The 14,270-nt window shown below is 44.9% G+C and overlaps 1 protein-coding gene across 2 annotated transcripts in view; it reads left to right on the top strand.

Annotated features, from left to right (window-relative positions):
- Positions 1-347: 347 nt before the first annotated feature.
- Positions 348-14,270, top strand: part of CD244 (CD244 molecule) — a 28,051-nt gene continuing 14,128 nt past the window's right edge. Inside the window, exon 1 of one of the 2 annotated variants that reach the window (XM_032849490.1) lies at positions 348-774. In XM_032849490.1, coding sequence (XP_032705381.1) covers positions 714-774 — 61 coding nt within the window. In that variant the 5' untranslated portion in view covers positions 348-713. Of the gene's footprint in view, positions 775-1,310; positions 1,505-14,270 lie in introns of those variants that run through there. The other variant, XM_032849492.1, reaches the window with a different exon arrangement.

Raw genomic sequence — 14,270 nt, 5'->3', positions numbered from 1 at the left:
AGAGAAGGAAGAGAGAAGTACCGTGGGAAAGTAGAAGAAAGGAAAGGAGGGAAAGGAGAAGCACAGACAGGAGATGAGCGAAAGCAAATCTACGTAAAGACATTTCAGGTTGTATGTGCGTAAACCTGGCTATCCACTCACACAGCCTCCCCGGGGTCTTAGATCTTCCTGGGGTCCCTGTTCCTTTCTTTCAACATGCACCCACTTACCCAGGGCTCCACTTCTCAGTCACATGCCCCCAGCCCCCTCCTCCCACGTTCACTGTGCCTGTTGGAATGGGACTGTCTGAGATAATGACTCTTTGGTCCCCTTGCCTACTGGCGGTTTCTCCATATTGCCAGCAGGATGGAGACAACCGGAACATTTTTTCACCTCTGTTCCTGAAGGAGGCAGCCTGACCGGGGCAGAGCAATGGACAGGATTTTGAAGCTGGTTTTGTGAGTCACTGAGAACTCAGCACCCGCCCACTTGAGGCCAAATTTGAAAGTTCAGCTTGTGAAGTGTAGGACCACGTCCAGGTACTGGGGTTTTCTCCGTGGCCTTGTTCGCTCTCAGCTGCTGAGAACAGCCTTGAGTTGAGGAAATTGTGGCCGGACAAACAGCGAGGCAGTTCTGCTCCGTGTCAGCCTCCAGCTGGTGGGTTGTTGCTGAGCCTGGGCGCGAGCAGAGTGTCTGGTGGGCGAGAAGCCAGCCGACCACTCCGTCCTCTGGGGATGTTGGGACAAGCTCTCGTCCTCACATTCCTCCTGCTCCTCAACGGGCATCAGGCCCAAGGTAAGGAGGCCCAGCCTGGCATGCGGTGGGGGATAGCATGGACTTGGGGCCATAGCCCCCAGGGAGATCAGAACCCACAGCCCCTGGATTATGCCATTTCCAAGGTCACCTGGAAGGGCGATGTTGAGCCGCTCCTGACAGCTCTGGCTAGGGCACACCAAACAGGCTGGCAGCAGGTTGGGAGGTCCTCGAGAAGGGGGTCTGGCCATGCCTTCAGCAATCCAGGTGGCCTGGGGCAAGGAGACTCCTTTCCTCGGGCATCAGTTTATCTTTCTGTGTAGTGGGGAGAAAGTGTCCTCTCTGCTGATTGTAAGATGGACAAAGGAAATATTCTCTAAGTGGCGTGATTACCAGCAGAGAAAAGTGGTCCCTGGGCTTGGGCTTCTGTAAGGAATTTGGGTGGTTCTGGAAAGCAGAGACTGACAGACAGATTGCTCCCTGAGGCAGGAAAGCTGAGCAAGGGGGAGGGACTTGAAGGACCAAAGCCACGCTACCTGAATGGCCTGGCCCCCTATCCCCCAGCAGTCTCCAGCAGCCCAGAGGCTCCAAGAATGTGAGAATTAGTAGGGAAATGTTGGCTTGGAGCAGGAGGTGGAGAAGGGGGAGGAAGGATACAGTATCGGGAAGAGCCCATGGAAAACTCAGCTTGGGGAGATCTTGGCTGAAGGCTGCTCCCCCCTCCTCCAGCCCTGGAGTCAAGGGTGCTCTGAGATGGGAGTCTGCATTCTAGGTCAGTGGCTTTTCCAGGGGCATCAAGGGGGAGGGAGCGAGCAGAGGACACATTCTGGGTGAACAGGGAAGGAAGTGGGGCACAGGGTAGTGTTGGTCCAAGGCCTGTTAGAAGCCGGATGTAGACACACTGTGGATACTCTTGTGTCCCCCAAGGCACAAGCTAGGCTCCAGAGGACTGGGGGAGACAGATGGTTATGACACATGCATTTGTATTTACAAATCTGAACAAATACAGGCAGAGAAGGGCAGAGAGTGCTGGGACAGGGAGCAGTCAAGAAGGTCTGGATGCCAGAAGTTGAGGGGTCTGAGATGATGAGCTGGTGAGACAGGAGACCGGGACTGTCCCAGGTCCATGCTTTGGGGCACGGCGGAGCACACCCACTGCAGGGAACGTGGGGGGGGGCGGAGGACGGAACTGGCCTCACCAGGGTGTGGGCACAGGCTGATGGGCTTTGGCCTTGGGGAACTTCTCTCTCTTCTTGCTACTCCCTGTGTTTGTGGGGCTGGCCTGCTGTAAGCTGACGAAACTGCTGCTCCGTTTGTTTTAATTTTTAAACTTTTATTTTAAAAGTTTTTAAACCTTTATTATTTTTATTTATTTATTTATTTTAAGGAAGATTTTATTTATTTATCTGAGAGAGATTGAGAGGGGAGAGAGAAGGAGTGGGGGAGGGGCAGGGGGAAAGGGAGGAGCAGGCTCCCTGCTGAGCAGAGGGCTGGATCCCAGGACCCTGAGATCATGACTGAGCCAAAGGCAGACACTTCACCGACTGAGCCACCCAGGTGTCCCATATTTTTTAAAACTTTTAAGATAAAAAGTTTAAAATAATAATTTCAGAGTTCCAGAGAAGTTGCAAGTGTAGTACAAAGAATTCTTATATTTCCTTCACCCAGACTCAACAGTTGTTAACATTTTATCACATTTGCTTTATATCTCTCTGTCCCCTTATAGGTATGTGCATATAAATGGATAGTAAGTATGTTAACTAACAAAATTTAAATTTAAAAAAAATTTAAAAAAGTATAATAATAATAATTTTTGCTGACCCATTTGAGAGTGAATTTTGTAGCATGATTCTTCTAAGAACATGGGCATTCCCATGTCATATTATATCATATCAGCACAATTATCAAATTTAGTAAATCTAACATTGGTACAATCAAATACACAGACCATATTTAAATATTACCAATTGTTCCAATCACATGCTTTATGGCATTCTCCCCTCCCCAGTGCAGAATCCAATCAGGATCATGTATTACATTCACTTGTTAGGTCTTTTTCTCTTATGTCTTTTATTTTTTTATTAAAAATTTTTTTTAAAGTAAGCTTCCGCCCCCAGCGTGGGGCTTGAACTCACAACTCTGAGATCAAGGGTTGCATGCTCTGTTGACTGAACCAGCCAGGCACCCTGGTTTTTTTTGTTGTGGTTTTTTTTTTTTTAATATTTTATTTATTTATTTGACAGAGATCACAAGGAGACAGAGAGGCAGGCAGAGAGATAGGGGGACGCAGGCTTCCTGCTGAGCAGAGAGCCCGATGCAGGGCTCAATCCCAGGACCCTGGGGGATCATGACCGGAGCTGAAGGTAGAGGTTTTAACTATCTTTTAATCTATAACAATTTCCCAGCCTTTCTTTGTCTTTCATGACTTTGACATTTTTGTGAAGTACAAGTCAGTTGTTTTGTGGAAGGCTCCTGGATGTGGGTTTGTGTGAGGTTTGCTCATGTGAGCTGGGCTATGTTTTTGGGCGGGGCTACAACACAAGCCATGCTGTGTCTGTTTCAGAGCCTCCCATCGGGACACATGATGGCCGTGGAGCCTTTTTTTTTTTTTTAAACTTGGCTTGCTGAAGAATTTAATGAGCATAATATATAAGTAAGAAGCTCCTATCACTCTCGAGGTCTGCAGAACATTTTCAGAAGACTTCTGAATGCAGAGAAAAAGCCACACGTTTCACAATGGCCTGATCTATCTTCCCTGATACCACCCCCCTTTCTTGCACGCCCTGTGTTCCTATCTCCTTTCTTGCCTGCCCTGCATTCAGCATCCCTGACCCACTGCTCCTGGAGAACACTGCACTCCATGGCTTTGCACCATCCTGTAATGCCTTATCTTCCTCCCCGTGGTCTTCATCTCCACTGGACATGCTCTACTGTTAACTCCTTTGTTTTCTTTTCTGTCTCCCAGGCTCCTCTTTACCTCACTGCAATGTAAGATTCTTGAGGCCAGGACATTGTACATTGTCTTGTACATGGCTGCATCTTCAGCCTCTAGAACAGTATCTTGCACACGTAGAGTCTCAGTAAATACTCGCTGAATGAATGGATGGATGGATCCTTCAATCCACAGAATAAAGTGAGAGTTTATCTGTCTATTGGCGAGTTTCATTGGGAGAAGCTGTTCTAGATTTTAAACATACTTCCTCTGTGGTCTTGAAGAAGCTAATTAACCTCTTGTTTCTCAGTTTTCCATTCATAAGGTGAAGTCAAGCGTGGTGCGTGCTCCACAGGGATGTGTGGGCATTAGGTGAGCTATGGTCTTAAAATACTCTTAGAAAGTTCTTATACCAAGTCCTCCCAAATGTCCCTCATGTTACTCAGGTCTTTGGAAGTAGAGTCTATGTTTCACTTTGTTTAGTGATCAGAGTCAGGAAGAGAGACTAATTTCTTGGCTAATTATTTGAGTCAGAGCGAGTTAGAAAATCCTGAGGGGTGCCCCAGGTGGCTCAGTCAGTTAGGCATCTGCCTTTGGCTCTGGTCATGATCCCTGGGTCCTGGCATTGAAACCCAAGTTGGGTTTCCTACTCCGTGGGGAGCCTGCTTCTTCCTCTTCCTGTCCCTTTGTTCTCATGGTTTTTCTCTCTCATGAATGAATAAAATCTTAAAAAAAAAAAAAAGAAAGAAAGAAAATCCTGGATGAGGGGCGCCCGGGTGGCTCAGTTGGTTAAGTGTCTGCCTTCAGTCCAGGTCATGATCTCCGGCTCTCTGGATCGAGCCCTGCATCAGGCTCTCAGCTCATCGGGGAGTCTGCTTCTCCCTCTGCCTCTCTCCCTGCACTCACCTTGTGCACTCTCTCTTAAATAAGTAAATAAGTAAATATCTTAAAAAAAAAGAACATCTTGGATGAGATGATGTTTTATTTATTTTTAAAGATTTAAAGATTTTATTTTTTTATTCGAGAGAGAGAGAGCACAAGCAGGGGACAGGGAGAGAGAGAAGTAGGCTCCTCACTGAGCAGGGAGCCCCATCCCAGGACCTTGAGATTATGACCTGAGCTGAAAGCAGACACTTAACTGACTGAGCCACCTGGTCACCTGAGATGATGTTTTAATGGGTGACTCTTTTCTGAGGGTTTTCTCATTGTCATAACTGGGATCTTTGGGAGAATGCAACATTTTTTAACTTAAAAGAACAGGTATTCAAGACACTTAATCCTATTATTACATTGTACAGTGTGAAATATTCTAAGGTTTTCACAGAGATATCTCCTTCTCAATTCCTAGTCCTTCCCTGATGTGCTTGAACACCTTTGGGCCAGGCCCGGGGCTAGGTGTTGAGAATTCGATGGTGAATCGGTACCTGGGCCCCTTGTTCACAGAGCTAACATCTAGCACAGGACTCAACGTATAATTACAGCTGTCATGAGTGCACTACAAAGTGCCCACACAATAGATACTCAAAATGTTAACCAAGTGAATAAATTAATAGTTTTTAGGTATGTTAGAAGCCGATTTGGATGATTTTGGGGTCAGATATGTTGAGGAGCAAGGACCTTCAAAATGCTGCCCATAGGAGTGGGCCTGGGCCCTAAATTCAGGTTTGGCTGTGGATTCAGGGGGAACCCACACTGGGGACTGAACGCACAGGGCCTGCAGACAAAACGGAAGGGGAGGGCAGAATCTCATGGATTAGCTGTAAGGCACGCTTGCCGGCTGTTCTTACAGACTGTGTTGAAATGTTCACTTCTTGGGAAGGAGCCTCTGATTCTGACTGCTCTGGCTGGGATCCGGGCATGTTCCGAGAAGACTGTAGCTGTTTATCTCTTCCTCACTGCACCTCCCCTGAAACCAAGTGAATGGTGAAGCTGTTGGGTACGGGGGACAGACGGGGACTCGGAGGACTCAGGGCTGCAGCATCATCCTGGGGGGAACCAGTTCTGTAGAAATCGCCCCAAGGATTGCTAGGCCATTGTCTTCATAAACGGACATTTAAAATTTTAATTTTATTTACTTTTTATTATTTTGAGAGAGAGAGAGAGAGAGAGAGAGCATGAGCAGGGTGGGGCAGAGGGAGAACGAGAGGGAGAATCTTAAGCACGGTACATACTCAGCACGGAGCCCAACATGGGGCTTGACCTTACCCCCCTGAGATCATGACCTGAGTCAAAATCAAGAGTTGGACACCACCCGCTGAGCCACCCAGGGGCCCCAACAGATATTTTTATTAAAGTGTGACCCATGTACCGAAAAGCATACAAAATTAGAAACATCTCGGGGGTGCCTTAGTGGCTCAGTTGGTTGAGCATCTGCCTTTGGCTTGGGTCGTGGTCCCAGGGTCCAGGGATCGAGTCCCGTGTTGGGGTCCCTGCTCCGTGGGGAAACTGCTTCTTCCTCTGCCTCTGCCTCCCTGTCTCTGTCTCTCATGAATAAATAAACAAAATATGTAAAAAAGAGAAACGGACATCTCCATATGTTACTGTTAAATGAACATGCTTGTGTATCTACCACACGTTCTCTCCACTCATTAGCTCTTCTCCCTTTCACAAATACGACCACTATTCTGACTTTTGACATCATAGGTTAGTTTGGCCTGTGTATAAAGGGTATTATATGGTGTGTGCCCTATGTTTGTCTTCTTCTGTTCAGCATCTGATGAAATTTACCTGTGTTATTACTTGCACCTGGTCATTTCATGGCTTTTCAGTGTATGACCATGCAGAAGTTTATTCATCCCTTCTGCTATTGATGAATCTTTCGGCTGTTTCCTCCCCCCCATTATAATAATGGTGCTAGCAGCCTATTGTGCACACTTTTATATATGCATGTCTGTTGAGCGTGTCTCTAGGTGTAGAATCATAGGGTATGCGTACAGACTTGCAGCAGATGTTGGCCAACTGTTTGCCAAGGTGGTTGAACCAAGCAGTATATGAGAATCCCATGATGTTTCAGGGCTGCTGGCTTCTTTTTTGAGGTCCTGCAAATGGGAAGTGAGGGTGCAGGTGGGTGGAGCCTGGAAGGCAAAGGCTGAAACCAAGGGAACCACCTCTCTGCAGCCTTCCCGGTATTCTGCACGAAAGTCCTACAGTGCACTTGTTTCTGGGCCTAGGCTGAGATGCATTATTGCATTTAATTAATTAATTAATTAACTAACTTCATTAAGCCTTTACTATGTTCCAAGAACTATACAAGATTCTGTTCATGAAACAAAGATGAAACATGTTGATTGTATCCTTAAGAATCTTTCAGACAGGGGCAGCTGGGTGGCTCAGTCAGTGAGGCATCTGCCCATGGCTCAGGTCATGGTCCCAGAATCCTGGGATTGAGCCCCACACGGATTCCCTGCTCAGTGGAACACCTGCTTCTCCCCCTCTCACTGCTGCTCCCCCTGTTTGTGCTCTGTCTCTCCAAAAAAAAAAAAAAAAAAAAAAAGAATCTTTCAGACAGAGGAAAACGAGCATGTGCAGCAATGATTATAAGGGAAGTATCACCAACAGATGAGACCCAGTTAGAGCACAAAGGGACCTGAGAAAATGGAGATTCCTTCTGGCGGGGAGTGGTGTGGCCCGTGGCCTTGATGCATGCAGAATTGCTCAGGAGGTAGGGATAAGGAGGAAAGATAATGTGAGTAGAGGGAACAGCTGAATGGAAGTAAGGAAAACACACAGGGTTTGGACAGGAAATGAAAAGCAAATGCACCTGTTAGTTTGGAGAAAGATTGCATAAATGAGCTGATACAGTTAACTGATACAAGGAGTTGAGGGGCATGGATTGAGTAAGGTCAATAGAGGTCAGGGGGTTGCATCGTCTGAGGAGAGGAGTCAGTATGGCCAATGAAGCCCCCAAGTGTGGGGTTAAGTGAAGAAAGAGGGCAGATAAAGTGGGATGTGGGCCCTCAAGGATGCTTCATCTACTTATGGTTTTGCCTTGACTGGAGCTGCCCCGGCACTTCTGGGATCTCACTGGGCTCTATTCACTCAGTCCTCAGCAGGTGGCCCCTCTTTTGCCTTCACCCCAAGCCTGGTGGCACAACCCCCGAGCTGAGAAAAACCTCAACATCCTTTTGTTGGCTGGTGAAGTATGCTGCTCTGAGACTTTCCCCCACCCCCTCCCGGCACTCGGCCCTCACCCCTCCTCCACCAGCAGTCCAGGTCAGAGTTGGCTGAGCTGACTGTGGACAATGCATGGCCTTGGAGGCTGCTGGCCAGATTGTCTCCTTGGCCACCCTCCCTGCTAGCTGCCCGTTGCTTCCTGAGGAGGCAATGGAGCCAATCACCTCACCTCTGCTCTCCCTCTGCAGAGCTACTGTCTTATTCCATTTGTTCTCAACCACCGGAAGAGGGGCCCCAAAGCTGCTGAACAGTAACAGCAGCAGTGGTGGCAGCCCCAGGGCCTCCCTGACCACCGGAATCTGCTGTGGCCTCTCCCCTCTGAACAAGCCAGTCCTCTTTGTCAGAGTCTCCTCCATCTCTCACTCAGCATGGGCTAACTTGTGAGGAACTTATGTTTTCTTTTTTTTTTAAATTTTTTGTTTCAGGGGTATAGGTCTGTGATCCATCAGTATTGTATAATACCCAATGCTCATTACAACCATACTCCTCCCCCCACAATGTCCATCCCCCAGTTACCCCATCCTCCCATCCCCCTACCCTCCACCAACCCTCAGTTTGTTTCCTATGGTTAAGAGTCTCTTATGGTTTGTCTCCCTCTCTGGTTCCATCTTGTTTCATTTTTTCCTCTCTCCCCTATGATCCTCTGCCTTGTTTCTTAAATTCCACATATCACTGAGATCATGTGATAATTGTCTTTGACTGACTTCTTTCCCTTAGCGTAATACACTCTTGTTCCATCCATATCATTGCAAATGGCAAGATTTCATTCTTTTTGGTGGCTGCATAACATTCCATTATCTATATCTATATCTATATCTATATCTATATCTCACATCTTCTTTATCCATTCATCTGTCGATGGACATCTGGGCTCTTTCCATAGTTTGACTATTGTGGACATTGCTGCTATAAACATTTGGGTGCATGTGCCCCTTCAGATCACTATATTTGTATCTTTGGGGTAAATACCCAGTAGTGTGATTGCTGGGTCATAGGGCAGCTCTATTTTCTTTTCTTTCTTTCTTTCTTTCTTTCTTTCTTTCTTTCTTTCTTTCTTTCTTTCTTTCTTTCTTATTTATTTATTTGAGAGAGAGCATGAGAGGGGAGAAGCAGACTCCCTGTGGATCTGGGAGCCCGATATGGGACTCGATCCTGGGACTCTGGGATCATGACCTGAGCCAAAGGCAGTTGCCCAACCACTGAGCCACCTAGGCGCCTGGCTAGTTCTATTTTCAACTTTTTGAGGAACCTCCATACTGTTTGAGTGGCTGCACCAGCTTGCATTCCCACCAACAGTGTAGGAAGGTCCCCTTTCTCCATATCCTTACCAACATCTGTTGTTTTCTGACTTGTTAATTTTAGCCAGTCTGACTCGTGTGAGGTGGAATCTCATTATGGTTTTGATTTGTATTTCCCTGATGCCAAATGACGTTGAGCACTTTTTCATGTGTCTCTTGGCCATCTGGATGTCTTCTTTGCAGAAATATCTGTTCATGTTTTCTGCCCATTTCTTGGTTGGATTATTCTATTTTGAGAAGTTCTTTATAGATTTTGGATACTAGCTCTTTTTTTTTCTTTTAAGAATTTATTTATTTGACAGACAGAGATCACAAGTAGGCAGCGCGGCAGGCAGAGGCGGAGAGAGAAGCAGGCTCCCCGCCGAGCAGAGAGCCCGATGCAGGGCTCGATGCCAGGACCCTGAGATCATGACCTGAGCTGAAGGCAGAGGCTTAACCCACTGAGCCACCCAGGTGCCCCTGAATACTAGCTCTTTATCTGAAGTCATTTGCAAATATCTTCTCCCATTCTGTCAGTTGTCTTTTGGTTTTGTTGACTGTTTCTCTTGGTGTGCAAAAGCTTTTTATCTTGAAGAAGTTCCAATAGTTCATTTTTGTCTTTGTTTCCCTTCCCTTTGGAGAGTTTTCTAAGAAGAATTTGTTCTGGCTGAGGTCACAGAGGTTGCTACCTGTGTTCTCCTCAAGGATTTTGAAGGATTTCTGTCTCACGTTGAGGTCTTTCATCCATTTTGAGTCTGTTTTTGTGTGTGGTATAAGGAAATGGTCCAGCATGTGGCTGTCCAATTTTCCCAACACCATTTGTTGAAGAGACTGTCTTTTTTCTAATGGATATTATTTCCTGCTTTGTCAAAGATTAGTTGACCATAGAGCTGAGCGTCCATTTCTGGGTTCTCTATTCTGTTCCATTGATCTCTGTGTCTGTCTTTGTGCCAGTACCATACTGTCCAGATGATTACAGCTTTGTAATAGAGCTTGAAGTCCAGAATTGGGATACCACCAGCTTTGGTTTTCTTTTTCAACATTCCTTTGGCTATTCAGTGTCTTTCCTGGTTCCATACAAATTTTAGGATTATTTGTTCCAGCTCTGTGAAGAAAGTTGTTGGTATTTTGATAGGGATTACATCAAATGTGTAGATTGCTGTAGGTAGTGTAGACATTTTAACAACATTTGTTTTTCCAATCCATGAGCATGGAACATTTTTCCATTTCTTTGTGTCTTCCTCAATTTCTTTCATGAGTGGTCTATAATTTTCCGAGTATGGATCCTTTGCCTCTTTGGTTAGGTTTATTCCTAGGTATCTTACGATTTTGGGTGCAATTGTAAATGGGATCAACTCCTTAATTTCTTTCTCTTCTGTCTCATTGTTGGTGTATAGAAATGCAACTGATTTCTGTGCATTGATTTTTATATTCTACCACTTTACTGAATTTCTGTATGAGTTCTAGCAGTTTTTTACTGGAGTCTTTTTGGCTTTCCACATAGAGTATCAGAAGTTATGTTTTCATACTGGTGTTTCTCGTCTCCCCTTTTGGCATCTAAGCCCTCCAGAACAGTGAATGAGTTGCAGCCCCTAGCATATAGTACCTTGTCCATTTGCTTTTCCATCATTTCTTCCCCACAACATCCTGCCCCTATCCCCTTCCAGTCCTGCCCCACTCTGACCGTCTACCTCCTCCCCACATCAGGCTGGTGAGGGCTGCAGAAGAAGTTCCACACCACAGATCAACTCCTGATTCAGAGCCTCCAATCTCAGCCAGGCCCCAGGTATTCTGGGAATCCTTGTTTCTGACCCTCAGCATCTCCCATTCCCCAGAGAGAGGATTCTAGACCTTCGCCGTCTTGTTGAGGGCCAGTTCTACGGTCACTGGCTCCGTCAACCCACACCCTCCTTCTGCAAGCAAGCACATGCCAGTGAGGGGTTCCAGCCATCTGCCAACCATTCCTCAATGTCAGAGACACTAGTGAGGGGTTCTCCAATGTCAACCACCTTGTTTACTCCCATAAGGAAACCCATCCACCTCTTGCTTGGCTTGTCCTTTCCTGTGTGCTCTGGAAATCACCACTTCATGCATGAGGCCAGCCAGGACCTGCTTCTCCCTGATGACATCTCTGACCTTTCTTTAAACCTCTCTTTTTCTGCTGGCTTTCCACTCCTAGTTCATTTCCTTTGCATTTTATTTTATTTTTAAAAGATTTTATTTATTTATTTGAGAGAGAGACACACACAGCAAGAGAGAGGAACACAAACAGTGGGAGTGGAGAGGGAGAAGCAGGCTTCCTGCTGAGCAGGGAGCCCGATGTGGGGCTCTATCTGAGGACCCTGGGATCATGACCTGAAGTGAAGGCAGATGCTTAATGACTCAGCCACCCAGGTGTCCCTTCCTTTGCATTTTAAAAACTATATTGCAATGCCACCCAGTTTTGTCTTCTTGTCTTTTGTCCTCTGTCTTCCTTTCCTCTGTAACTCCTTCACTACTCACACTTCATTACTTCACTTCTAACACTTCCACCACCAACTGTGTGGGGGTTTTCACAAGCAGTTCTCTGTAACACTAGCTAGGTGACCTATAATTCAAGTCAATTCTGACACTGTTTGCCCAGAGATAGCATCAGATCCCACAAGTTCAGGGCTCAGTCCCACAAAACTGTGCCTTCCTGCTTCAGATGCCAGTCTGGTTGTCAAGCCCTGGTTGTGCTTCTGACCAACAGGTTAGAGATCAAACGACCTACAACCAAGATAGAATGGTTTGATTAATATGCTGGAGCAGCTCACAGAACTCAGGGAAACACCTATATTTACCAACTTTTTAAGGGATACGATAAAGGGATACATAGGGCAAGGTCTGGGGGAGGGGGTCCCAAGTGCAGGAGCTTCTGTCCCCATGGAGTTGGGGTGTGTCATCCTCCCAGTGGGATGTGTTTACCTACTTAGAAATTCCCAAAACCTGTGCTATTGGGATTTTATGGAGCAGTTTATAACTCTTAAGATCTTTATATCTGTAGGCATGATTGATTGTTAACCTCCGTCCCCAGCCCTTGTTTCCTCTCTGGAGAATAGGCAGTGGGGCTAGTTTGATGACTACCAACTCTTCTCCACATTATGTTGTTACAAATGACATCTTTATGCATTGTGTGCCTGTTAACATAGATTTATAATTGTTGTTTTAAGCACTTGTTTTTTTTCACATTGTAAAAAAACAGTCACAAACCAAAAATGCAATAATACTGGCTGTGATAGTTACCTATGTAATTCCCTTTAGCACTGTTCTCTATGTCTTCACGTGGCTTTGAGTAACTGCCTGGTGTCTTATCTCTTTAGGCATGCCTAAAGATCTGTTAGGAACAACTCCCAGCGTTTCTTTGTCTGGGAATGCTGTCATTGGTCCTTCATTTTTTTGCAAGATAATTTTGTTGGAGATAGAATTCTTTTTTTTAAACCACTTTTTTTTTTAAGATTTTATTTATTTCTTTGGAAGAGACAGATCACAAGTAGGCAGAGAGGCAGGCAGAGAGAGGAGGAAGCAGGCTCCCTGCTGAGCAGAGAGCTCGATGCAGAGCTCGATCCCAGGACCCTGAGATCATGACCTGAGCTAAAGGCAGAGGCTTTAACCCACCCCTGGAGATAGAATTCTTAGTTGATAGTCTTACAAGCTTTCAGAACTTTACATGTGTCATCTCACTGCTTTCTACCCTCATGGTTTCTGAAGAGAAACTGGTTATTAATCTTACTGGGGATACCTTCTGCATGACAAATAGCTTCTCTCTTGTTGTCTTCAAGATTCTCCGACTTTGGCTTTTGAAATTTTAGAATGTAGATTGGTATGAATCTCTTGTGTTTAACTTAGATGGAGTTCATTGAGTTCATATACACATTCTTGGATGTGTATATTCGTGTCTTTTATTGAATTTGGGAAGTTCTGGGCCATTATTTCTTTCTGCCCCTTTGTCTCTTTACTGTCTTTTTGGGACTCCCATTATGCACATGTGGGTATATTTGCTGGCTTCCCTCGCATCTCTTAGGCTCGATTTATTTTTCTTCATTCTTTTCTCTTTCCATTCCTCAACTTGAATCAGTTGACCTAGTTGTGCTGTTGAAGCTCTCCAGTGAAACTTTCATTTCAGTTATTATACTTTTAAGCTTCAGAATTTCTATTTGATTCACTCTTATAATTTCTATTTATTGATATTTTCTTTGTTGAGACATCAGTCATCTGGATTCCTTTAATTCTTTGTCTATAGTTTCTTTTGGCTCTTTGAGCATATTTCAGACAGTTGATATAAAATTTTTGACTAGGGGTGCCACGGTGGCTCAGACCTTGTTATCAGTTCAGGTCTTGATCTCAGGATCATGAGTTCAAGCCTCATGTTGGCTCCATGCTGGGCATGGAGCCTACTTTAAAAAAAAATTGCTTTTCTCCATTAAGTCCAATGTCTATGACTTTTCATGGTTACTTTCTTTTTCTCCCTTTTAAATAGGCCACACTTTCTTGTTTATATGTTTTGCTATTTTGTTTGCTAGTCTTTTGCTTAGGATTTTTGCACCCATGTTTCTGAGTGAAAGAGCCTTTGATTTTCTTCTCTTGTGATATCCTTGCAGATTTTGGTGTCAAACTAATAAATATGTTAACCTCATAAAACAAGTTTGGAAGTATTATCTACTTCTATCTCTGAAAGCATTTGGGTAAGATTGGAGTTAAAACTTTTTAAATATTTTGTAGAGTTAACCAGTGATGCTAACTCGGTCTGGAGTTTACTCTGTGAGAAGGTTTTTCAGTATAGATTCAATTTACTTCATAGAAATTTTCTATTTAATCTCAATTTTAAAATTTACTGATGGAAAACAGTTTATAACTCTTAAGATCTTTATATCTGTAGGATCTGTGGTGATATCTTTAAAAAATCTTGATATTGCTTATTTGTATCTTTTCACATTTCTTTTGATCAATCTAGCTATGCATTTACCATACTTTGATTTTTTTTAAAAAAGATTTTATTTATTTATTTGACAGACAGAGATCACAAGTAGGCAGAGAGGCAGGCAGAGAGAGAGGAGAGAGGAGGAAGCAGGCTCCCTGCTGAGCAGAGAGCCCGATGCGGGGCTCGATCCCAGGACCCTGGGATCATGACCTGAGCT

Source organism: Lontra canadensis, unplaced genomic scaffold (genome assembly GCF_010015895.1).
Source record: "Lontra canadensis isolate GAN:19392208 unplaced genomic scaffold, GSC_riverotter_1.0 scaffold230, whole genome shotgun sequence".
Lineage (NCBI taxonomy): Eukaryota > Metazoa > Chordata > Mammalia > Carnivora > Mustelidae > Lontra > Lontra canadensis.
This window is presented reverse-complemented; position numbering and strand designations above follow the sequence as displayed.